Source organism: Sugiyamaella lignohabitans, chromosome A (genome assembly GCF_001640025.1).
Source record: "Sugiyamaella lignohabitans strain CBS 10342 chromosome A, complete sequence".
Taxonomy (NCBI): domain Eukaryota; kingdom Fungi; phylum Ascomycota; class Dipodascomycetes; order Dipodascales; family Trichomonascaceae; genus Sugiyamaella; species Sugiyamaella lignohabitans.
The window spans coordinates 4,035,330-4,060,049 of record NC_031672.1 but is presented as its reverse complement, the minus strand read 5'-3'; the positions used below and the strand labels follow the sequence as shown (position 1 = coordinate 4,060,049).

The following is a 24,720-nucleotide window of genomic DNA, read 5'->3' as shown; positions in this document are numbered from 1 at the left end:
TAAACCGCCTCAAGCGGTTCATTATGGTTGTCTAATCTGTTTTGACAAAATTCCCTTTATAGTTGGCCTTAGTGCAGTTACTAGCCAGGTTTGTGGTGGTCCGTTAGAGAAAATTGTACGACGGAGTGAGCCAATGAAACAAGATTATTATAGCCTTGACATATATTTTGTTGAAACCGATCAAGCTACATCATTCTACGAATATGCTAAATCTGGACGGTTTTATATTAACGGGAAAATGTACGTACCTCGCCATCGTCCCAGTAATCCGCAGGTTCAGCCAAGAGATCAAAAGCTTGCTAGGGCCATGATAGTCGATAAAGTCCGCCGATGTATTGAGTTGAGTTGGAACACCAACTACGAGCAAATCTCCAAACATCAGAGACATCGATTATATATTCAGAAAGACGGAAACGGAAAACTTCGCACAAAGCCAGTATTGTACCATGATAAGCACCCTTCTCTAGTTGAAAATCCCTCAGATTTCAATCACCGGCACCCTATTCAGAAATGGCCATTTGCCCTGCGAAATAATCTCCCTTATGGGAAAGACCAGCCCAAGACTTCCTCTAACGTAGACTACCAACACGCTGCAAACCGTCATAGCCACCGTCCCAGTATTAACCCATCATCCATTGAAAATGGCAACCCATTTAATGTTAATCTAGACATTACTCTGGGAGATATCAAAGAAAGTTTTAGTACTTTGGGTGAGATAGTATCTATTTTGCCTATGATCCGCCCTTTGCCAACAATTTTGATCGAATACGCAGATGTTAAATCAGCAATCCAGGCACATCGGGTATTTTCTGAACATGACTATTCAAATCCTATCTGGGTGAAATTTTTCGAGAAATGGACGCTTGCGTATGCCATGGATGTAACTGATCGAACATGCCCGCCGGGGTGGGAATGAGCATGGACGTAACTGATCGAACATGCCCCCGGGGATGGGAATGAGCTGAAGTTTTTTTTCACGAGCATTTGGAACTTTCCTTATTTTAAATATTGTTTTGAGGCTTATAGTGCTTTTTTTTTTGGTAAATAGGATTAATTAAATGACTAGTGTAGCATTGATAAAATACTGATCTACCGATATCTACGTTGATTCCCCTGCATGCTATTTCGTTTGTTACCCCGCTCATTCCAAGGTTCCAGCAAATGACAATGGACCCGGAAGTCCAACCTTATGTCGTAACAATATGGCATTGTCTTGTGGTTCTGCTAACAACGATGGCAGTAGCGGCGGCACCATCAGCCACGTTTGCTCGACTACGGCCCCCTGCATTTCCTAATGCAGCATTATTAGGTAAATATTATGAATAGAAGGAAAGCTCGATACTTCCATACATACTCCACATTATATATCTCGCTGAGTAGCCGACTGACCGTCAGAGAATCTGCCACTTTTATAGAAGGAAAAATGGCTTCTTTCCAGACACCCAGAGTGATTATTGTTAGACACGGGTAAGTACAATTACAATTACAAGCGCATTTGACCCTGCGAATACCTGATAGATGGGTTCTAACGGAATCAGTGAAACCGAATGGTCAAAGAGTGGTCAACATACATCATTCACTGATCTTGATCTTACCGAGAATGGTGTCAAGAGAATGATTGCCACTGGCAAGGCATTGGTCGGCCCCGATCGTATGATTGTTCCTGAATTCATCGAAAAAATCTTTGTATCTCCTCGTAAGAGAGCTCATCATACTTTAGAGTTACTCATGCAAGATCACAAGGGTGAGCTGGCTAAATTGGACGTTGAAACCACAGACGATGCTCGGGAATGGGATTACGGCGACTACGAGGGTATGAAGACGGCTGATATCAGGGCTCTACGTAAAAGTAGAGGCCTGGACAAAGATCATGATTGGTCTATTTGGAGAGATGGGTGTGAAGGTGGTGAATCTCCCGCTGACATCACTGAGAGATTGGATAGATTGATTGCCAAGATCGTTGAGATTCATAGAAAAGCAATTAAAGAGAGGAGATGCTCTGAGGTCATTGTTGTTGCTCATGGTCATATTCTTCGTAGTTTTGTATTGAGATGGCTCAAGCGCCCTATCGAAGATAACCCATCGCTTATTCTTGAAGCTGGTGGTGTTGGTGTACTCTCCTATGAGCACAATAGCTGCGAAGAGCCTGCTATTTTCCTTGGTGGTGCCTTCCATGTGCCTGACGTATAAACTTGGTACTTGGTACTGGACTGTAGACCCTCTATGGATTTCGAAGAGTGGGAAGAACCTATAAAGATAAATCTATATAGAATCTATTCAATAGCTATATCCAATAGCAATATTAAATAGCAAGGTAAATAAAGCGTATAGTTTTCACATCATTGAATTCACAAAAATTAACTGAGAAGAAAGTATAAATATAATCTATATGGAATGTATTAAATAGTAGGGTAAACAAACTGATAAATGAGAATAGATCGAGCAAATAAAAATAAAACATGAAAAAATTATCTCACTAAACCAGAATCAATGAGGATGACAAGTAAGCAATACTCCTTACTTCTGCCGTAGTTGGTCTAGTATCTCGGACTGCTCTTGCGATAATGTTCTCCCGCGGCGGAGGGTGGTTTTTCTGTTGCTATATGGAGAAGCCGGTTCGGGGATGCCATCTCCGACAGTTATAGTACGAAAAGATGTGTACTCGGGATGCTCATCGTCGCCATTGGCTGTGGAGTTCAAACTCGAGCTTTGAGCTCCACTTTCTGCAGAACCACTAGTAGACAGTTGTTTCGTCACCAAACCAAGACTTCCATATCTAAGAGGGGACTTTCTGTGCTGTTGGAAAAACAGTAAAGGAGTCTGTTCTGTTTCAGACCCTGTAGAAGGCTCTTCATATATGGCACTATTGTTGCTACGACTGCGACCATGAGAAGGACTGAAAAGATGCCGTCTGGATGTAGTAGCAGTGTTAGTCGCAGCACTAGTGCTAGCAGCCAAGTTGGGTGCTTGAGAGTCGTTAAGTCTCCACGACAGGCAAAGTACACCTGCCAAAACAAGAAAAGTTCCGAATGCAATTAACACGATTCTGACAAAGGATAGGCTAGCGGTTTGGCGGAAATAAATAAGGCCATTCATGATGGTAATAATATTGTAAACACAAAAAACAAGTGGATAAAGAACAGAAGTCGAACATAGCGTTAGCCCGCAGTTTAGATAATATAGTTGCAGTATAGCGAAAGTGAGGAAACATCCTACAATAAGCCATGTTTGCCAGCGGAAAAGATCATACCAACCGTCTTTTAGCCCTCGAACGACTAATTCTACAGCCGATTTTGCCATTAACAGCGAGTGTGCCGACAAGATCCCCGCCACTACTCCGTACAAGCCGCCTACCACCAGTGACTTGTTCGCCAGAAACACGTGGTACGAGGGAAACTCACGATGGTCAGTATGACCATCCAAATTCGAGCCAGTGCCGCGACTACTAGTGTGATTGTTGTATTGGTTGTGGTTTTGAATACTGCTTTGCAGGGGACTATTACGAGCCGTAACATGTCGTGGCGGTGTGACGCCACGACTGTTATTAGATTCATTTGTATGCTCTTCAAGGCCCATTTTCCCACCTCCTCCAATGGCCTCCCATCCGTTTAGAAACTCGTCTACTATACCAGTGGCGATCAATACTAGTATCAATATCACTAACGAGAGTGTGATGCCCATCCACAATAAAAATTGAGTACGCTGCAGTAACACTAGTAGCTCATTTAAATTATGATGTGGTTCTGGAATAGCACCAAAAGCGGCAATAATCAAGGCACCAACTGATACAAGACCAGTGCCAATGAATGAGTACTTTGTGAATGGTTCTGCCAATAATATACTTGCACTAATAGAATTGAATACTAAACCAATTGCCTGTAGCGGACTTAGAACAATCAAAGGCAAAGTTGTAATCTGAACACTGGAGCCAAAAAGATTACTGGCAATAAATAATAGTACACCAGCCTGCCATAGTCCACGGCGATGAGCCGGCCGTCGGGGTACTGAGCTAGGCCGCGAATCTTCCATAAGATGCGACTTCCGCTGTAAAGTAAGACCCACGGATTGAGTAGCCGAACTGACTATTCCCACGAGGCAGCCAAAAATGACTGCCTCACTGGAGTCAATTCTGTCCATGTCTAAAAACAGTTAGATTTTGGCCAATTTTGATTTTGTTAACCTTGTCGTCAAATAGATAATGATAACACATGTCGATTTTAAGTCGACATCATGAACATGTTCCCACAAGGCATAATCAGCACGTACAATGCGAAATTCCAATACCAAACAGACCCCACCAAAGGAAACAGACGCACTCGTGAGCCTTCGATATACTTTGCTCCTCCCTAGTTCACTAAGAGTTTGATCAAATGTACTGAGCACGCTGTAAGTAAGTCAAATCGTAACAACGTGAAACACTGTATAGTGATGATCAGATTCTACGTTTGTATGTATAGTACCGGATAAGGCAATAACAAGATCAAAAGATAAGGTGTCATCCGCGTTGGCGCATATCACTACCAGTCGCTGATCGAGATCTGAACCCGGTGGGGTGGTGGGAGCTGAAGCTGTTGTTACGAGAACGTAGCGAAAGAAGCTATGGGGTTCAGGGATATGGCCCCTGCGACTAAGTCATGTTTCAACTAACATGAAGAAGAATTAATTTCGAGGAAAGCGAGTTATGAAGAATAAATAGAGGTACATAGAATGTGAAAATTACGGCCCCAGCGCCAAAAAAAAGATAAATGGCCTACGGGGAGGATATAGGATTAATATAGTCAGCAGTTGCCTCCATAATGGATTCTCGAGTAGACATACGACGAGGGCGAGATTGTAAAGAATCATCACCATCTTGTTCATCGTCTGACTCATTGTCTGAAGTGTAGCTGGGTGGCCGTCCCATCGGCGGACCCATGGGGACAACAGGGGTAGAAGCCAAGGGGGTTGATGATGCAATTGTAGTAGATGGAGACCCGCTTAGAGAGTGATGGGAAAGCCGTGTAAGATTTATACTGGCGTTATTGTTGTGAGTATATGTGCGATTTGAAATGTGATTGTTGGTGGTATTGCTGTTATTGAGGGTTGGAAATTGGGTTTGATCTTCAGATGTAGTTGATATGAAAGAAGAGGAAGATGATGGAACGGAAGCAGTACTATTGCTATTAATTGCTGGAGTGCGTAAACTCTCAGTTCTCACTGCAGGAGAGGAGGTCGAATCGGGACCAGGACTGGCCTGCTGTGAAGTGACATCTTCAAACGACGGTGGCGGTAATAATGGAGTGGCTTCATTGTCGTCTTCACCATGATTTGTGTCATGTCCATCATCAGAAATCAAATCATTTGACCCGGCAGAATTGGGCGCTGAAGACTCATTCAAGTATCTCTGGCTTCTGCGCCGTTGGCGACGTTTCCCAGTGAATCCAGCGCTACCAGCACTACCTGCTATGCTATCATAGTTTTGGTCACTAGAATCATCGTCATTATCATGGTCATGTTCACGATCTCGACGACGGCTTGACCCGCTTCTAATTCCTGTTTCTAAGAGAACATAGTCTTGTTCAGCTCCATATGGTGGTGGAGGTGCCAGTGAGCCATGAGCAGGAGCCAGGCCCCACTTCTTTACATTTGCTTCGATATAAACAAAACCGGCCTGGCCAAGATTCACCACGACAGTGGCAGGGCCAGTGGCACCTACAGTTGGAAATAAATTCATTCGCATGCCATGCAGGGCCTCCTCGAGTTTCTTACCATTTCTAGTGAAGAAGACAGTTCCAGTTCGTGGCTTATAACCGACGCCTACTACATCTCCATGCTGTAAAGGAGGTCCATAGTGAGGGGCAGAAAATGGTTGATTAATCCGTTTAAGCCCTTCCGAGTCATATGCAACAGAGTATCGGTGGTATCCTGGAAGTCTAAATGTAGGATATGGCTTCGTTGTAAGACCTATCGATACCGTAGTAGAGACAGGTTTATCATAAATCTTTGCTTCCCAGTAGTAGACCTCATTCTGTTTCGGTAGAGGTAGGTTTGTTTGAACACAGCAAACCGAATCAAAGAATTCAATCTCAGTTCGTGCCTCGACAAAGCAGTTTGCAGCTGTAAAATCAACTTCAAACTCCCAAGCCGCAACACCTTTCTCTTGGATAGTCATGAACTGAGAAAGACTAATGTCAGTATTTGTGCTATTTGGAGGGTTGGCCTCAATAAAAGCTTTGGCCTGAAGATACATCCTTCTCGATGCCTCATCCATTAGCTCAAGAGCATCAGCCTCTTCTTCTAAAAGAGCACCTTCATCATCAAAAGACCCAGGGTCTCCAGACCCCAATTGAATTCTACCATCTCCTGCTATCGCAAACCAGATTACAATGCATAAGAGACCAAGAAGAAGTGTCCCTAGAGCTGACAGTAACCCTGCTAACAGGGGCACGTTAATATCGTCATCCATGCTGTCAGCTTAAATGCAATTTTAAATTTCAGTAATCAGTACTGATGATATAGATCCAGATAAAAGACCAGATGTAGATACAGTAAATGAACAAAAAAAAAGTGCTGTTTATGTTGTAGAGACACTTTGAGTGCAGCTGCCTGCTCTATGGTCTGATAAAAACACTGCCCTGTCGTTTAACTACTTTTCTGATTCGATAATACCTCAAATTCTTTTCAATATCTGTACCAAACACGCAGTTGCTGATTCCGTTATTTTGTGAGCCCTGATATAGCGCGCCTTAAAAAGATCTCAACTCAGTGGCTGGCTGTATAAGGCGAAGATTAGGAATTTCAGCGGAACGTTCTGGCTCTTAGCCGCTACTCCTTACTGATAGTCTACTTTTCGATATTTTAATGGTACTCGAGTTACTTCCTGACCAGCCCAAAATACTCTCTAGACTCTAGAAGTAAAGAACAGTTGGCCGCCGCTTTTTTCTAGAGACAATATATAATCGTCTGGTATCGCCGTCGTATGCTGATGCAATCGTGATGGACCCTTTATCATGCTGGAAGCGTCTCCCGTACATAAGTGCTACGCCGTTGGCGCCGCACCTCCTTACCGCAAACCGCAATGACGTAAAAGCTACATGGTAACAGTGTTCCAGGAAGAGAATAACCTGTAATATAAACACTTCTCCCATTGCCTATTCTTGAATACATATAGAATATAACATATATCTTTGTAGTTTGTATTGTATTTGTTACTTTGCCGACAGAGATGGATGTATCTCATAAGCAAAATGTTACCCTCTTCCAGGCACAGTTACTGCCGTTGATTGTGTATGCCTATGGAACTGTCGTCAAGTTCAAGCTGGCAATTGTGAAATTCTGGACTAGTTTTCTTATTATATAACAGACAGTTTCTCCATCTCAAGAGAAACGAAGTCCATTGGCTACATCTTGATCTTCTCCGCTCTTATCAGACTGGTCAAAAGGTTTTTTTTTCAGCTTATTTTATAGTAAAACTCACCTCCAAAAGGCAAGATTGAATAGGCATGTTAAAAATTGCTTCTAGGAACCGGAGCCAGGCCCGACTCCGACTGTTCAAGCTTGCAAATATTTCGTTCAATCCGTAGTGACTGGTATCTCATTGCATGTTTAAACATATCATTGCATACCCAGAAATTTCAATGCATGGGTAAAATTCATTTTATTTAACGACAAGACATTTCCTTATCATTCACAGCTGCAAATGATCGAGAAATTAATTTCCAAGCCGTGAGATGAAGAGCACTACGGGCTCAGTGCTCATACAGCTAGTAAATCCGCTGTAAATATGTCAACGAAAATGTCGACGAGACGGCTATTATCAGTACATAAGATCGACACCGATAAGAACGCACTGCAGCGGACTAGCGCTTGATTCTCACCCAATATCATCAGAACCTGAACTGTCCTATGGTTCGGATTTTCCCTGAAAGAATCCAAACCCCTCTCCAGTCGGACGACAACGTACGACTCGAGCACAGCGAGCGGAGCCTCGGGGGCTGCTGGGGCGGAGCCCCTGGTTAACCGGAATAAATTAGTCCATCAACTCTAAACACAGATAGAGTTTCAAGCAGGAGAAATCGAGTCAACAGAGTGCTAGAGGCTAGTGGGTAAACGTCAGAATGGCGTTTAAAATAAGAAATGGGCGGTTAGCAGTCTTATTTAAAACGACACTATGAGGGGTAATTAAGATCTGGCGATCTAACTGCGTTTACGAGGAAGGGATGAGCGATGGATACAAGGGCAAAAGGCAAGAAGTAGCAGGGAAGTGATGCGGGTGAAGGGTGGGGCAGTATACGTGAAAAAAACCATACTAAATCTTAGTTAAATGAGGGGAAAGAGCAGGGCCCGGGCTCAAATGGGGCTACGATTGATGGGAGAGAGGGGAAGAAAAGTGGGGGCGGCGGGGACTGACCAGCCAGAGTAAGTTCATTCAATTTTTTTCCCATGGTTTGAACCGCTACAGAACAAACAAGAAAGCCACTGTCGCTAAATCGTAACCAGGTCGTATTGCAGAAGCGCTAAAAATGAAATGACAGCTACGTTGGTTGTGACTCGAGTCACACTTTATTTTGACAATCCGTTTCACCTTTCTATAATCAACTGTTTTAGGGAGAGGACCGGGCGATACCTGGCCGTTTCAGCTATTAACATTAACTTTCCAGCGGACAACTCCTCCTGCCCATGTTTTGATGGAGGTATTTAGGCGGGGGTGGGTATGGCCGATCGAGGGATCGAGGCACCCGGCCGGCCATCCGCTTCTTTAGACCATACAACAGCGGCCCGTAGGATCCGTGCCCTCCCTAGTACGACAAGCATTGGCCATGGCCAAGCCTGAGGCAGGCAGGGGTTGGGCTCAGAAATACGCATCCAGCGCAAGCCCCAACCACTAACTTTACGATTCAAGTCAAGCCTATCAAATTGAGCGCTGACCCCACTCGACCAGGGTTGCTGCTGGCCGCAAGCCAGCTGTTTTTGGGCTACTAATTCTAACAGGGTCAGGGTCGGCGGGGCTGCAAGGCGACCCGGTAGTTCGCTGTACATGTAATCATACTGATTTACCCTCCCTTTAAGCTAGCAGTAATATAGCGCACGTCTATGGAAAATGGTGGAGAAAGAGTGTGAGGGGAATGTGCGTGGTGCATGCTGCTGATACTGTCAATGCATCTGTAATGGTATGTGGTTGTGCGTGGTGTGCGTGGGGCCAAGTGGTGCATCTGTGTGGTTAATTTAGAAATCCAATTATCAATCAGTTGGGACTTTAACCAAACCAGTAATAGCACCCCCCTCTTTTACATTTTGTTATGGCCCTTGCTGGGGATTACGGGTGGTTAATCGCCGGGGATTTGCCAGGGCTGCCCCCTCCTCCCTCAGGCTGTGTGATTAGTGGCAGCTTTGGGCAGTCATGGGCTGCCCTGAGGTCGTGGCAGGCTGACCTGTGGTCGGGGGTTTAGTTTTCAGAGTCTTGATATATTTTTTCGATTTTAGTCTGTTATTTTGCTGGAAACTTTCTGAAGGTCTCCTAGTTAACAACAGATTTCCTGAAATTAGATGCAGTTTTTTTTGATATTTCCATTAAAAAAAATACACGTAATCCGGTCGGTCTTGACTCGATTAACGTTCGAGCTGGTTTGTCATCCAACCACGCAGCAGGTACATCTGAAATCAGGCAGCTTGAAGGAGAAATATTCATCTCAGCGGCCTGCCTGCCATGCCCGCTGCTGCTGCAGCTGCCTGCAACTGCGCTACTAATTACACCTTACAGCTGCTGCTGCTGTTTGCTGCTGATTAGGCTGGCTGCTGCTGCTGCTGCTGCTGCTTGTCCGCTTGCAAGCCTTACCCACCTGTAGTACATATGTTTTGTCTAGCCCAAGTAGTGCCAGTCGGTCGAGTCGTTACGTACAGTACCGTAATCCCGTACTATAATTTGCACTTCGCTGCTTTCCACTTATAATAACAACCAAATCTCAACTGAACTATTGACAATACACTCAGAAAACCTAAGGAGATTCCACGTCCAGATAACCCTATCTACCACGGTTACTAAAGCAAAAGGTACGATATGCAATCGTTGAGTTGGTTTGACTGATAATAATAAAAATCATATCAGCAAACACAACACAAGGGCTTGGTAGTGGCTGGGGCCATAGTCGGTGAAGTTACTATAACTAATACGAGACAAGCAAGCTTAGTTTCTCTGTCGAGCTATAGCACAGCTCGAGGTTTTCGTTTCTATTGCGACGGCCATTTGAATCAGTTGTTGACTGGCTTCAGAAAAGGTGGTATATTTGGCTGTCATCACTTGGATTGTATCAACTGTTGGTATTAGATAATATTCGTCATCCATCAAGATATCTCCGACTATCCTGTATTCCGACAAATCGATCCTATTTCTTAAAAAAAATAACATCACTGACAACTCAATCGTATCAGAATTAATCCATAACTGCCAACTCGGTTAACAATTCTAGTTCATTGGTCCTACTAGCAACTTGTCAACTGCTAACTCTGCTGAGGATATAATCTGACTATTGTCTAATCTCTCTCGGGTTGGGGTGTTCATTTTGAGTTGTATTTCAGGGTCATTTCAACTTTAATTTAAGCTGTTGGTATCTATTTCACACCATCGGCATCATCAATCTATAGCTGGCAGAGTTTTTACGTGAGGCATTTCTAACGATTTGTCTTGCTTTTTCTCTACTAGTTATAAAGTGTGGCCATATATTTGTGGCTGCCTCATTTACTGTTTAGTCTCTTTTGGTATTCCTAGTGAGCAGTAGCTGTCTCAGCTACGCCAGCCGTCTGCTGGTCACTACACACTTTTTTCTCTCCTGGCGATAGCTTTAGCTTTTGCTGGTCTCTGGACTTGACATTGTCGTAATACAACGTGCTGACTTGCTTTCTGCTAAAGCTTCCTCATTGCTTGTTACCTGTACACAATGTCTACTGCAGTTCAGCAACCAAACCAGTCATATTTGCGCCGGAATCATGGCAGAAACCAGCCGGACTGGCATGCCTTTTACGCAAATGGCTACCCTTCTGAGGTGATTGTAATCTCTGACGACGAAGATTCGGGTCATCCAGACCCAAAGGTAGTAGCTTCGTCTGGGTCGGGATCAAACTATAGAATCGGTTCCGGTGCCCCAATGTTGAACTACAATCAGGAAATCCCTCATCCCGCCTCTCATCAGCATCATCACAATGACTCGTCGTCCTCTACCACTTCTAGTTCGTCATTTTCTTCTACAACTGCCATGACTGTCAGCACAACTGCCGCTAGCTCGGTTACTGACACCTCGAAATATATGAAGACCGCTGGAAAGCAACCTACGATCGCTTTGCCAGATTCTTCAAAACGGTTAAGAAAGTACAGTTCAAGCGGGACATATAGTGAAAACGGACGTATGGTTGAAGACCATCCACAGTCTTATGGCAATAACCAAGGTCACCTCCAGGGTGGATACAGTCAAGCCCACTACTACAACGAATCATACCACGATGTTCCTTTTGACGATGACTATGACTATCAGTATGATGAGGATGATTCCCCATATTGTACAGAATATTCTATGATTGAGTCGACAGAATCGATCACCAGTGGCTCGATAAATGTTACCGGCGCCGCTGTATCCAGTGTGCCAGGAGCTGTTGTCCCTATAACTGCCACTGCAAGGTCCTCGCTTACCCGAACTAGCAGCAGCATTGCTAGCAATGGGTTACTGGCTACTACTTCCAACAGCCAGGCTACTTCTTCTGGTACTGCGTACAAGAAGAAACGTAAGCGCATTACGACAAAGTCGGGCAAGTCGAGCAATTCTGGCGGTATTCCTATGTCTGGCACCTTTAACACTGGCGCCGAGGTTGCTTACCAACCATATCCTACTCGTCTTTTGACTCCACCTTCCCCTATGCAAATTGTCAAGCCAACCGATGTAGAAGTTCGTCCGGTAATTGATCGTGTACACAATCCTGATCCATGTGATGATAAAGACGGCCATTTTGTTGTTGAAACGAATACATGTTTTGCGGACAACAGGTATCAGATCCTTAAACTGCTGGGACAAGGTACCTTTGGCAAGGTGGTCTCGGTGTACGACAAGAAAACCAAGACTCACCGAGCTATAAAAATCATACGGGCTGTAGAGAAGTATCGGGAAGCAAGTAGGATTGAATTGAGAGTGTTGATGACCCTGGCAATGTATGATGAACATAACATCCATCAGTGTATTCATCTCCGTGACTGCTTTGACTACCGCAATCATATCTGCATAGTTACTGATCTACTAGGTATCAGCATTTTCGACTTCATGAAGGCGAACAACTTTATCCCGTTTCCGGGAAGCCATGTCCAGTCATTTGCTTATCAGCTATTGAAGAGTGTAGCCTTTCTACACAGCCTGAATCTTGTTCATACTGATTTGAAGCCTGAAAACATTCTGCTTACCAATAGCGAATCTAGATCAATGCCTTATCGTAAAGGACGGTCATCAAAGAAACGCAATGTTCTTAGTTCCACCACCATAAACCTTATCGACTTTGGTTCTGCCATTTTTAATGATGAGCACCACAGCTCAGTAGTATCCACTCGTCATTATCGGGCTCCAGAAATTATATTAGGCATTGGTTGGTCGTTCCCTTGTGATGTTTGGTCTATTGGATGTATTCTTGTCGAACTTTGCACTGGAGAGGCTCTCTTCCAAACTCATGATAACCTGGAGCACCTCGCTTTGATGGAAAAGGTAATTGGTGAGAAGCTGGACCCAGCGGTGATTCAACGTATTCCCACAAAGTCACAAACTCGTGCTGAAATCATAAACAAGCACACAAACACTATCAACTACCCCAATGATTCGGTTGATCAGGCGAGTGTGAAGTATGTTAATTCGGTTAGAACCTTTGACCATTTAGTGCAATCATCTGTGCCCTATTACTCGCGTGACAAAGCTTTCTGGAACTCGTTCTTGGACCTTCTCCATCAAATATTTGTCTATGATGCCAACAACCGTATTACTGCACTAGAAGCCCTGAACCACCCATGGTTTCAGAAAGTCATCAATGATGACGGATGTAGTAGTCATCTCCAGCATAGACACGAGTACCAACCCTCTTATGTGGGTATGGGCGTCTCCAAATCATCATCTTCATCATCGGCATCTACAGCTACTCCCAGTTCTTCTTCGTCTAGACACAATCGCCGCCAACGATTATAACAATGGGTGAGCTAGCATGACCGGCTCTCGCAAGATGTACCCACTCATTCTGTGTTTTTATTTATTACTATTTTTGCACCAATCTTTCTTCTCGTTTCCATTTATGCCAGATCTAAGTTCGGTGGTTTTGCTATTAAGTACGATATTCTTATTTTTTATTGTGAGGTTTTTTTTATATTTGCGTTCTGTGCGCTGTTTTTTTGTTTTGTTTGTTTAGGATATATTACGGATTATTTTTGGGTATTTAATAATGGCTTATGTTTTTTTCTTTTAAAATATTATGAACTTGCATCGGGTGGTTGAGATTTTGGCCAAGACCTGATAGTTTTGATAGCTTCTCTCCAGTTTGTTGTTGCCACTAGAGCTAACATCTCATATCCCCTGGCAATTGATAATGCAAGATAAGGTCAGTCTGGGCACGTGACGTGCTCGGTGAAGTTATCCGCCTCGGTAAGATAATCCGCATGTCCGGGGAATACATTTAACGCGCAATTTAGCCGATACTGATCGAACTGTAGTCTCATTTTGTAAAACTCATCCTTCATGTCTTGACCCTGACTGAAATCGACTTTTATCTTGAAATAATGAACAATAATAAGGATATCAAGGAGGCAACTGGTGTGTCGCTACCTGCTGGTGAGGCAGATGATCCGAAGGATACCTCCCGTGTGTCCGACAAATCTGAGAAGAAAGTTGCATTTCAAGAACCAGATCCAAACCATGACTCTACCCACCCTTCGAAAAAGAAGACACCATCAGCTGCAGCGGCTTGTTCTCTTTACTCTATCCTAATCAAATTGCGTACCTTTCTGCGAAAGCTAAGTGCTATCGCTGCAAATCACATGGACCCAACATTATCAACCATAGGCTACTCAAGTTTGTTACTTTCGGCAATAGTAAAAGCCACACCCACACGATCACTATCATCCAATTTTAGATCTCTGTACAGCATGATTAGTGACTTTCGTATGTTTTTAAGGTTGTGGGGTACATTGTCGGTGGCAGAGTGGACTGTCGATACTTTGGCAGACCCAGGTTCGGATGATCCATTGATCAAATTTTGTACATATATCCAGGCAATTGCTGGAACTTTATATCAACTTCTGGAAGATTTAGCATACCTCTCATCGAAAAAAGTAATTTCTTTATCAGCGCCTACTGAGGGAAAGATTTGGATTGTTTCCTGTTATTTTTGGGCACTTCATGTACAGCTTGAACTGATCAAGATCTTCCGCAGAAAATGGCAAGGAGAGAAGAATCTTCTTACGTCGTTCATTGTAAACCTTGCATGGCTACCCTTAACAGTACACTGGTCTACTGAGAGTGGATTTTTACAAGACCATCATGTAGGATTCTTCGGTACTCTAGCTAGTGCACCAAGGGTCATCCCACACTGGATCAAGGGTTTTAATGAATACTAGATACATTAATAAATATAGTCACAATTCTCGATGTTAATAGATGCTATATAGAATTGCTTGCAATGCCTTTTTCATTATAGAATATAATAGCTGTTGGTCCTCCTTCCATTCGTTTGATTTTGTTGAACAGAGCTCCTTTGATACTGATCGTTTTGATTCGGATATTCCCGTGGTTCTTCTCCAATAGTAACATTCTTTATATCTTCAAACAGACCCCAAAACTGCGAACCCAACTCTTCAACTACCCGTTTACCCATATTTATAACATCATCTTTGGGAGGGAAATGTGGTCTTGACGACCACTCCAAATCAGCTATTGACTGCATTTGAGCTGAGGCCCTCTTTCCTGGCGGAGATCGATCGGGATCAAGGCATGCTCCATAAGATCCATTGCTACCAGTCGATGATACACGTTCAGATACAGATGAAGATGATGGCTGAAATGAAGCTGCTGCCGGTGGTGTGTAGCTATCAAAGTCGAAGCCATCGTGATTGGTACTGTCAGGAGAAAACATGGCAGATACTCGATTACGCCTAGTTGGAGGAACCTTTAGTTGGGATGCATTAGATTGTGACTGAGTGGAGCTTGAGCTTGACGTCGAATGGGAGTGTGCGTGTGTTCTATAGTTAGAACCACCGGTATTATGCGCTAAGGAATTTAAATTCGAATCCTGAAGTTGATTCTTATTACCAGTATTCGATGATGCTGAAGATGCTATATTTGGCTGAGAACTTGTATTCAAAGGTTCCCCGGAAGGACCAAACCTATGAGAAACAAGCAACGGTGGTCCAGAAGGTCTTTGTCGTTCTTCGTCAGCTGAAACTCTAGGTGGTGCAAGTGCTTGGCTTGCCCCTTCTCGGAAAAGTTTCAATTCGAGTTCGGCCCTTTTGAGATCAGCCTGTGCTCTCTTGATTTCATCTTTAAGTTCTACGACTTTACGTTCCTTTGCAGCTAACTGGCTAAGATAATGGTCCATAGGAGACACAAAGAGGGCTGTAGCGCCAGCATTTTTATTTGCACCAAAAGCGGCAAATGTCTCGTTTTGAGGGCTTGTTTGCGGTTTCGGCGCATGTCCTAATCCCATAGTCGAAATCGAATTTTTCAGCTTAGGTGAACCGGATGCGTTCAACGCATTCGAAGACATCGACATGGAAGTAGTTTTCCTTCTGTTCTCTTGAATGGTGGGTGAGGTATGATGTGATATGTGCGAGCTTACACTAGTACCCGATGGATTTCCTGCTGTTCCACTCGATGCAATTACGGGCAATGGTGCAAAATTCATACTAAGTCTCTTTTTCCTAACTGCTCCAGGAGGAGTGGTGGCTGATAGCGAGCTGTTGCTAATGGTGGACAGTGAAAGACGGTGAGAATGACGTTGCTTCGACGACCAATTACTCTCATTTTGTCCAGCTCCTGAAGGTGTCGCCGTTAAATTATTATTATTGGGACCAACAGTTGAGCTTCTTGAGGAGCTAGAGCTGTCCAATAATGACAAATCGGTATCACTGGTAGCATGATTGGTGGCACCCAAATCCTCACCCAGATCTGAGCTGGACGAAGATGTGGAACTGATTGTGGATGAAGAGGATAATTGTGGCTGTCTATGTGTATAATTAGGCGATGTTTGCAATACTATTCGACCATTTGAAACATTGCTTTCATTTTTATCAACTTCAAGAGCTTTATCGGTCACATTGCTGTTATAACTCTCATCCTCACCGTCTCTGTCAGATAATGGATGATCCTCGCTCTCCAAGCTAGATACTTGAAGTCGGCGGTCACGCTTATTTTGACGATGGCTCACTCGTCCGTCATTCTCTGAACTGGGTGGATACTCGAAGCTAGGATTTGGTTCAACTGCCAAACTCATTTTGTTATACGCATTCAAATTCGAAGCTTATCGGAAGAGTATTGGATTTTGAATACGTATCTGGGTTCTTATCTTTGTAACAGCTTATCTCAAGACCCGTCAGACAATCTTGAGCATTCAACTGACTCAATCTTTCTTTGATCGTGAACACGGCTAGACCCTAGACAGGATTTGTTTTGCCGTTGTCAATCAACCTAAAATCAAAACAACCGAATGCCTGTCTCGGTCTTTTGCAAAGTTAAGAAAAATAGGACAGTATGCTGTACCAGATCTTCCCCCTCTATTCTACTTCAGTCTGGAATGAGGAGGCGTATACCGCGCGGCTACCGTGTCTGTTACGCGTCTATGACCCCTGTGCTGAACACCAACAAATAGTTCATTAAACAGGGTTCTCCTTAATTTTTCTATAACTAAATATCAAATTAGTGTACCTAAATTATTTAGAACTGCTACGTTTTGTGTTTTTTTCTCTCTGGGTCCTTATTTATCCAATAGAATGCTCATCCACTGTTGTTTATCAGGGGCTATTCTATCTCAATATGCATGGCGACCATATGCACATCTGTTTATAATTGCAGCTTCCTGCAGGAGTATGCATCTAAGCAGAAGGAAAGCTGCATTCGCAGACCTGTTATATGATTGTTATCAGTATTCTCGTTTTAAACCCGTAAATCAAAATAATTCTTGAGTAACTTTTGCCATTGGTCCTTAGATTTAGGACAGGTATCCGACGATGTGTGCACAAAGGTAGATGGGCCATTTTATGCTCGAAATAATGACTGACTGTCTTTAATTGCTCCTCGAGATATAAAGATGTACCCCTAAATTAAGAATTAGTGCCAAATAGTTGCTCTTTATTTGGAATTCTTTTAGTTCTGAAATCTCGATAACCCACTGCCTCGATTGTCCATATACAAATACCTAATAGCGGTACCTGGTTTATGGGTGCCTAATAGCTTCAAAGGATTCTACGAGGCTATAATTAAGCAGATGAATAGGCCCCGGAGATGTGTGCGCATCTAACTATAGTGTCAAGGAACCACTCCAATTCAGCATATATAAATAGACTATCTATAAATTCTGCATTTTAGACATTTATTTGCGAAGATCCTCCACAATTTAGGAACGATATAGAGTACGGCTGACAGAATGCTCACCCCTCATCGCGCTAATCATTAGCTCCAGACTCAAACCAAGCCATGTTGATGATTCAGTTTCTAGTACTTCATCATTAGTGGTATAGGGGAAAGTCGCCATGGATTTTCTAAATGTAAGTGTGAATACTCTCTGTCGTTAGATACAACTGCGACTCGTTGGTGCCTGCTCAGAAGACACTATTTTAAGGAACTCAGCCGACTTTGTTCTAACATTTGGTCCAGGAAACGGCGGACTACCTTTTCAGTCCTAGAAGAGCAAAGTCATGGATGTACTTTTTTATTACCACGATAGCAGTATATGTGTTGCTTATACTGGCCGCAATAACATATGTGATATCTTACTATTTCTACATTCCTCATCCGGCTGTGGTGTCGGTATTGGATATGGACTACTCGTATTCCGGAGGAGGAGCATTCGCAGCAATTGATGTCTCAGAGGTGCCTCTAGCTTCAGTCCCATATAAAATATCGGTTGTCCTAGATTTACCTAGAGATAGTTATAATCAAGAGTTGGGTAACTTCATGGTTAGAATGACTGTAGTCAATAGTACCCTAGATGACTTTTTGAATGAGAATTCCTTTCCTGAATTTTATGAGGGAACCAAGGTAATAAGCCCACCTACGCCTGTTCCACCCAGTGGACCGGTAATAGGTGGATTAGGTTGGAAGAGAGATGGTAACAATCAAGGGGGATTGCACCGACCCTCTCAAAAATGGCCATTGACACACAATAAAAAGTACATATTTGACAGGCTTCCAGGGTTGGTTTCGAGTACAAAGCCAGCTATCCTGCCTTACAAAAGTAAGGTTCTAGAACTTATAGAGACGGTTGTATTCAGTCCGTTATACTTAATTGGCTATTGGGAGCAGAAGACAGTAGTACCAATTCAAATGATGCATTGGCCAATTTCTGCAACGGCCGAGTCGAAGTCAGTTGTTGTCGAGCTTGACAGGACTGTCAATCTGAACATGGCGTGTCTTTTGTGGAGTGTAGAATGGACTGGTCTTAGATATTATATGTACTACCATTGGATATTCATGTTTGTGATAGGAACAGCATTTTTCTGGTTTATCGAGACTGTCGCTATGCTTCTCATGGCATGGTACATCTTCCATGCATATAAAAGCCATGAAGAGGAGGAAAATGTTGATGAAGAAGAGTTGTCTCGGGTGGATTATAGCCACCAAGACTCTAGAGACGGTGAGCAATCAGGTTCTGAGAATGAATCTCTGCTAAACACGGATATAGAAGAGTTATCGGAGCTAAGTGAAAATCCTGATGTAGAGGAGTACGCCGTCGAAAATAATGAACCTGGGCGAATGTCATCAAAAGAACTGAAACTAAACACGTTATTGGAACATAGGGCAGTAAGACAAGAGTCACCACAAACTGAAGAAGCACCTTATCCACAAGAATCAAATGCATCATCTCAAAAACCCCAGCTCAACTTGCTGGACAGCCTTGGACCCGACCCTGGACCACTTACACCTGCTGCCACGCCTGGGCCATGGGAGGAAGACGAAGAGGAAAAGGTTTACCCAGAACAAGAGATGAATTTCTCATGAACCAAATCTCAGTCAATACCACAAGCATTTTAAGCTTCATGAACGAGCAGAATAGAACAATTGTCATTGTAATGCTTAGTATTAAAAAAAATATCTTATAATAATTTAATAAATAGATGCTATGCAAGAAAAGAAATTAATTATATAACAGAAGCGTCTAACCCACTAAGACCTTGGCGGGAATTTCAGCTACAAGAAAGGGAACACCGAGATCTTCTAAACGAGAAACACCAGCCATCGTCCTTCTATTACGGACGAACTCTTCAAATTGAGCTACTGCCAGTGCCCACTCGCTCAAAGACCTGCCAGCATATCTCCAATACTTCGAATCATCAGCTTTGGTGTTTTGGTCAGGCGAGCCTAAGATACCATTGGCAAACTGAATACGCTGTGATTTTTCTTCGTCTAGTAATGAATTAACAATATCTGCTCCAGGATTACTAGAGGTCTCATAAGAATCTTCGTTATTGCTATCATAAGCTTTAGTGATATCATCAAAAGCTGACTCATCGTTAATGCCCATTGCCGGCGTAGAAAATTCATCATCAGAGTCAGATTCATCAGAAGCACACGTTTTGTAAGCGTCATCCTCCTCATCATTCACGTCAGTACCAGCAGTACTGTAAAAAAAGGTTGAATCGACTTTATTGTCGAAGTCGAACGGTAATCTAGGTTTAACCGGATGTCTCAATTGACTCGTCTCAAGCTCTATACCTTGATTTTTTCTGAAAATAAGATCAAACTGCTTTCTAGCAGTTTTCTCGCAATACTCAATACAAAACTTGAAAGGAGGGCGATTGATCTCAGGACGCTCTCTTAACAGTTGGGGAGGCGGTGGTATCAGAGACATCGTAAGAGAAGAAGTGGGACTGACTTTAGGAACCGACTTTGGACTCGATTTAATAGACGGAGTTCTCGATCTCACAGATTTTAGTTCAACAAAAGACGAAGAAGTCATAGATTTTTTTGTTTCAGTTGGAAGAGTAGGGGCTGAAGATACTCGCATATTGTTACTACTGAAGTATTTCTTCAGTCCATGAGGGCGAAGTATACTCCACTTCTTTTTTGTAGAGTTTTCTTCTTCAGTTTCTGCCACACTATGGCTCAAATAGTCAGTTGCTGGTTTTAATTCACGACCCAAGGAAAACAAATTATCCTTTGGAGACGCCATTGGTGGGTATGAATAGGCCACGTCATCGAACACATCAAATGGATTCACTCGATGGAGATGTTGGCTGCTCAAGGAACCCTCGGACGTTACACGTGGGAGCAAATGATTAATAGAATTGTTGCCTGAGATATTTCGCTCACTAGAAACTCGCATAGGAACCTTGGCTAGTGGAGGGCCACCACCAGAAACAGCAGGATTAACGAAAATAGACAATTGCCTATTCACTACAGGTGGTGCAGGCTCCAAAGCAGGGAACATCGACTTGCACTCTTTTGCAAGCTCGATCGCATGGGCAACTTTCTCATAAGAAGTTTGCAGTCTCTGTGAGAGCAAGATTCTTGCGTCGGCATTACAGTTAGACTGTAATATTGACGACAACAAATCACTCTCAGGCCCTACCGAAGCTACTCTCCAACACAACAGCCGGTGATAGTAAGCACGAACTAGAGGCTGCCAATGACAAAAATAACGCTCCCACATTGGCGGTGATAAAAGCCAAACAATAACATTCCATCTTAGACCCTCATTATCATCGAACACAAACTCAAGTTCACTTTGATAACGAGCAGCATGCAATGGTTCAGTGCAACTTCCAACATTACAGCCGATTGGCAAATTGTCCCAGATATTGAAGAGAAAAGCCAATGCTCTCAACTCGGTATGACTGTTATCACTTGAAAGCATTCTTTGAATGACATGTATCCAGAATTGCCAATCAACCACCTTATCTTTCTGGATGTTGACCGTCTGTTTGGTGGACGAGTGGCTCAACAATAGTGATGATAAGTACTCCTCTACAAGATCAGCCAAAATGATACAACTTTCAACATCATAAACACTGGTCTTGAGAGCAACACCATGCAAAATACGCTCGAACTGACGACAATATGGCTCATAAAACTGTGTACAAGCATCGTCGTTATGTAGGATTTCTCGGATAACAACCAGTAGTTTAAGCTGATCTACTCGACGACGGGTGCGAATAGCCGGTACAGGAGAAACAGCTACCGTGTTCAGGTCATCAGCATCAAACCTATTATTGTTAGCAAACTTTGACTTACGACACTCAGTTCGCAAGCGATACTAATAACAGAACTTACCCAGATGCGTTAGCATGACCATCATCATGGGGATGAACAGCAAAATCAAGGCTTCCAAGAAGAAACGAATGTAATATAACTAAACCAGGGGACGCAACATGAGCGTTCCAAGGCAAATCCTGTGGAAGAATAGAGGAAATAATCGAGTAGTAATGCTTAATGAATGCAATAAATACATCGCTGTTGGACGATGCCCACCTTCTAGACCACGGACCATAGATATTTGGCACTGCGGAAGGAGGATGAGGTGCGGGAATAGATTTGTAGAATCTTGACGCATTGTATACCGTAGTTGATTTACTCGGTAAGGCAGCAGGAGATTTGCGACCTTCACAATACCCCAACAAAGGTTCGAGATGTTTGGGGAAGTTACAAGTCGACGTTAGAATTAAAGTGGCGTCAGAAATTGACGCACAAGATGCAAATGGTTGTTGATGGTGATAAAACTGTTGCGAGGCACTGTCAGAAGCAATATTATCGGGTCGAAATGTGCAAGAAATTACTCGATCAATATCATGCTGAGGAACAGCAAGTAAATGTAGCAAAATTGGTGCAATACCAGGAGCAAAAAAGAATGCATAAGCAAGAACCTTACCAGAAAATGCTGCAACTGAAAGTGGAACAGTCTTCAGGCTGAGTTTAGATATGACAAGTTGCATGGTTTCATACAACAATTGTTGATAAAGAATCGGGTTCGAGCGCCATTCAAGACGAGCCATAAGGCCAGATAATCCTTCCAGATATAGTGACCGGTCCGAACCACTAATAGACCGATCTTTAAAAGCAGCCAAAATGGAATTCCACCATTTCTGCAATATTTTTACTCTATAATAGTATAGCTCTTTAGCATTCGAGTGCTTGACATAATTCTCTTCACCTCGATGCTGACGAAGAAAAGGCAATAATGCTAAACGAAGAACATTGGAACGGTTGACGCCAGATTTGGACTGGAATTTAGATAGGTCTTCATCCAATATCTTAAATTCTCGACTATATTCATCTTTAGGAGGCGAAGTCGAGTCCATGCTTTTACGATGAATGGCAGAGTAGCGAGATGACCGTCGTTTGATAGGTGTGATAAACCCTGACGAGCTACCGGTGCCGTAATTATAAAGTGACAGATTATCTGGGGAGGCCAGATTCAATGAACGAGAAACAGAGCTTGATCCATCTTGAGAGGATATAGTAGTGGCATTAGGAGATGTGGCCACAGACGAAGTTGGAGAAGGCGGCGTGGATGACGATGAAAGAGAGAAAGACTCGGGAGATGTTGATGTTGATACTTGTGACAGGCTGTTGGTACTGCTGTAGTCGTTTGGTGAAGAAAAGATTCTTCGTTGAAACAAAGATAGTGGGCTTGAATCAGATGATGCGAAAGAAAGTTTATTCAAAGCAAATGACGAGGAAGAGCGCTTTATTTTTACATTAATTGATGAAGTTTTGGTAGTGGTTTCAGTTTTCGAATCATGGCTCAATGACGCAGCGTTTGCAACTAGAAGTTGCGACGGGCGTGGGGGATCCACATCAGTCATTGTCGAATAATTGGATTCAAGCGCATAAGAAGAGACCCTTGAAGATGCTTGACAGACTGAGTACTAGTCGAATAAATAGCGTGAAACGAGTGAAGCAATTGCATACAACAGATGCGGTCAACAAAAAGACTGTTCAAACGAGGGCAAGTCTTTGATGCCACAACCAAGATGTCCTCTCTAAAACCTTCAGTAATAAGATATTGGGACCAAGAAAGCTATTTCACACGAGATAGCACGTTCAATAGTATACCAAAATAGAATAAAGACAATGGGATGTTCTTCTATACAATACCTAGATGCGTAAAGGTGGCTGGTGATATATTATGTTAATGAGCTAAAAGGCGAGAAAGCAACTTGCAAGAGAGCCAAAAATTAGAGTTCAATGGGGTGAAGACGCACACAGAGTGAGTAGAGATAAATTTAGAACAACCAGAGTGAGTGACTTTTAAACTGACCAGCGATATGATATGATCCGCGACGATTCGTTTTAATTGCTGTTGACTGGGAGGGGATCAGGTAAGTGACACCAACAGGTGTAATTAATTAACACAATCCACCAGACTACGAAAATTGACCGAGGACACCCAAGATCTAACAAGTAATGCGTAAGATCCAGAAGGACGAGATGAGATGAGCGATGATGAGATGGCAAGCGATGAGGTACGACCAAATAAACTTTAACTAATCTTGCTTGAAGAACTGATAAAAACTGTTAGAATTCGAGACGAGATCCATAAAAAAAAGCCCTCCGGAAGCCAAGGAGAAAAATCAAGAAGGTCAGCGTTTGAAGCGAGGCCGATTGTATTTGAAACGAGCGTTATAACCGATCAATGATTATTCAAGCTTATCTATCGATTGATAGGAATTGGTGCATAGGCCAAACAATAAGTTTACGACGAAAACAACCAGTAAACAGGGTTGACAAATAAATTGAAAAATCAAACCAAGAGAATGGAAAATGGATCAAAATAGAATATCAATTTACTGAAACAACAATAATCCGCCTCGCTCGCTTCTACACGCTTATACCCCTTTGCTTAGCCACTACTGGGCCTTATGTTACACACTCCTATGCCGATATATGCTTGCTTGTGCTCTCCTGCGTACCACTCTCATACAGGATACAGGCACACATCACACATACCCACACACACACACACACACACACACACACACACACGCACATTTGAGCGTATGCTCCCTATAGAAACTCCCAGAAAAGCACCTACATACAGTTTTAACTTACCTCTGTATTGCGTCTGTTGCTATTAATACACCACCTTAAAATAACACCGGAAAAAAGGCTTTGGCGGAACGAAAGAAAGAGTCCAGATCAGATTTAAAATAAAAAATTTAGTAAAAGATTCAAAACTTTGCTGGAGCGATCAAGTGAAAATTTCAATCGCAATAAGAAAGAACCACTAGAACAATAAAAATAAATGATAACAAACGGCTCCTTTCTAAATGCAGATTGAAGCAGGCACCAATGTTCTGCTTGGTGCGACCGGCAAGGCGGGATGACCTGGTCACTTAAACTCGGAACCTGTAGGCAGACGACGTCACAATATAAGGCGGGGGCCCACCAGGCTTCAGCTGAGAAAGTAGCAAGCAGGTACCAATGACTTTCACGCCGAATTTTCGATTATCAGATTGATTTCGATTTATGTCGTAAAACCTGACAATCTCTTGAGCGTCAGATATAATTTCCCTACTGTCGG

At 43.0% G+C, this 24,720-nt stretch overlaps 10 protein-coding genes across 10 annotated transcripts; 5 read left to right on the top strand and 5 right to left on the bottom strand.

Annotated features, from left to right (window-relative positions):
* Positions 1-133: 133 nt before the first annotated feature.
* On the top strand, positions 134-916 carry AWJ20_1295 (uncharacterized protein; the record flags this gene model as incomplete). The annotated part of the gene is made up of 1 exon (XM_018878162.1): positions 134-916. One exon carries the CDS (start codon positions 134-136, stop codon positions 914-916), a length of 783 nt encoding a protein of 260 aa, XP_018735494.1.
* A 602-nt stretch (positions 917-1,518) lies between these two features.
* On the top strand, positions 1,519-2,190 carry SHB17 (Shb17p; the record flags this gene model as incomplete). Its single annotated transcript, XM_018878161.1, has 1 exon — positions 1,519-2,190. One exon carries the CDS (start codon positions 1,519-1,521, stop codon positions 2,188-2,190), a length of 672 nt encoding a protein of 223 aa, XP_018735493.1.
* Positions 2,191-2,517: 327 nt separating this feature from the next.
* AWJ20_1293 (uncharacterized protein) lies at positions 2,518-4,029 on the bottom strand (the record flags this gene model as incomplete). Its single annotated transcript, XM_018878160.1, has 1 exon — positions 2,518-4,029. One exon carries the CDS (start codon positions 4,027-4,029, stop codon positions 2,518-2,520), a length of 1,512 nt encoding a protein of 503 aa, XP_018735492.1.
* A 721-nt stretch (positions 4,030-4,750) lies between these two features.
* On the bottom strand, positions 4,751-6,445 carry EAR1 (Ear1p; the record flags this gene model as incomplete). The annotated part of the gene is made up of 1 exon (XM_018878159.1): positions 4,751-6,445. One exon carries the CDS (start codon positions 6,443-6,445, stop codon positions 4,751-4,753), a length of 1,695 nt encoding a protein of 564 aa, XP_018735491.1.
* Positions 6,446-10,913: 4,468 nt separating this feature from the next.
* KNS1 (serine/threonine protein kinase KNS1) lies at positions 10,914-13,184 on the top strand (the record flags this gene model as incomplete). The annotated part of the gene is made up of 1 exon (XM_018878158.1): positions 10,914-13,184. The coding sequence occupies one exon, from the start codon at positions 10,914-10,916 to the stop codon at positions 13,182-13,184; it is 2,271 nt and encodes a 756-aa protein (XP_018735490.1).
* A 584-nt stretch (positions 13,185-13,768) lies between these two features.
* On the top strand, positions 13,769-14,605 carry tam14 (uncharacterized protein; the record flags this gene model as incomplete). The annotated part of the gene is made up of 1 exon (XM_018878157.1): positions 13,769-14,605. One exon carries the CDS (start codon positions 13,769-13,771, stop codon positions 14,603-14,605), a length of 837 nt encoding a protein of 278 aa, XP_018735489.1.
* Positions 14,606-14,679: 74 nt separating this feature from the next.
* On the bottom strand, positions 14,680-16,476 carry AWJ20_1289 (uncharacterized protein; the record flags this gene model as incomplete). The annotated part of the gene is made up of 1 exon (XM_018878155.1): positions 14,680-16,476. The coding sequence occupies one exon, from the start codon at positions 16,474-16,476 to the stop codon at positions 14,680-14,682; it is 1,797 nt and encodes a 598-aa protein (XP_018735488.1).
* Positions 16,477-18,017: 1,541 nt separating this feature from the next.
* Positions 18,018-19,199, top strand: AWJ20_1288 (uncharacterized protein; the record flags this gene model as incomplete). Its single annotated transcript, XM_018878154.1, has 1 exon — positions 18,018-19,199. One exon carries the CDS (start codon positions 18,018-18,020, stop codon positions 19,197-19,199), a length of 1,182 nt encoding a protein of 393 aa, XP_018735487.1.
* A 157-nt stretch (positions 19,200-19,356) lies between these two features.
* On the bottom strand, positions 19,357-21,054 carry AWJ20_1287 (uncharacterized protein; the record flags this gene model as incomplete). The annotated part of the gene is made up of 1 exon (XM_018878153.1): positions 19,357-21,054. One exon carries the CDS (start codon positions 21,052-21,054, stop codon positions 19,357-19,359), a length of 1,698 nt encoding a protein of 565 aa, XP_018735486.1.
* A 412-nt stretch (positions 21,055-21,466) lies between these two features.
* On the bottom strand, positions 21,467-23,002 carry AWJ20_1286 (uncharacterized protein; the record flags this gene model as incomplete). Its single annotated transcript, XM_018878152.1, has 1 exon — positions 21,467-23,002. The coding sequence occupies one exon, from the start codon at positions 23,000-23,002 to the stop codon at positions 21,467-21,469; it is 1,536 nt and encodes a 511-aa protein (XP_018735485.1).
* Between the last annotated feature and the right edge of the window lie 1,718 nt (positions 23,003-24,720).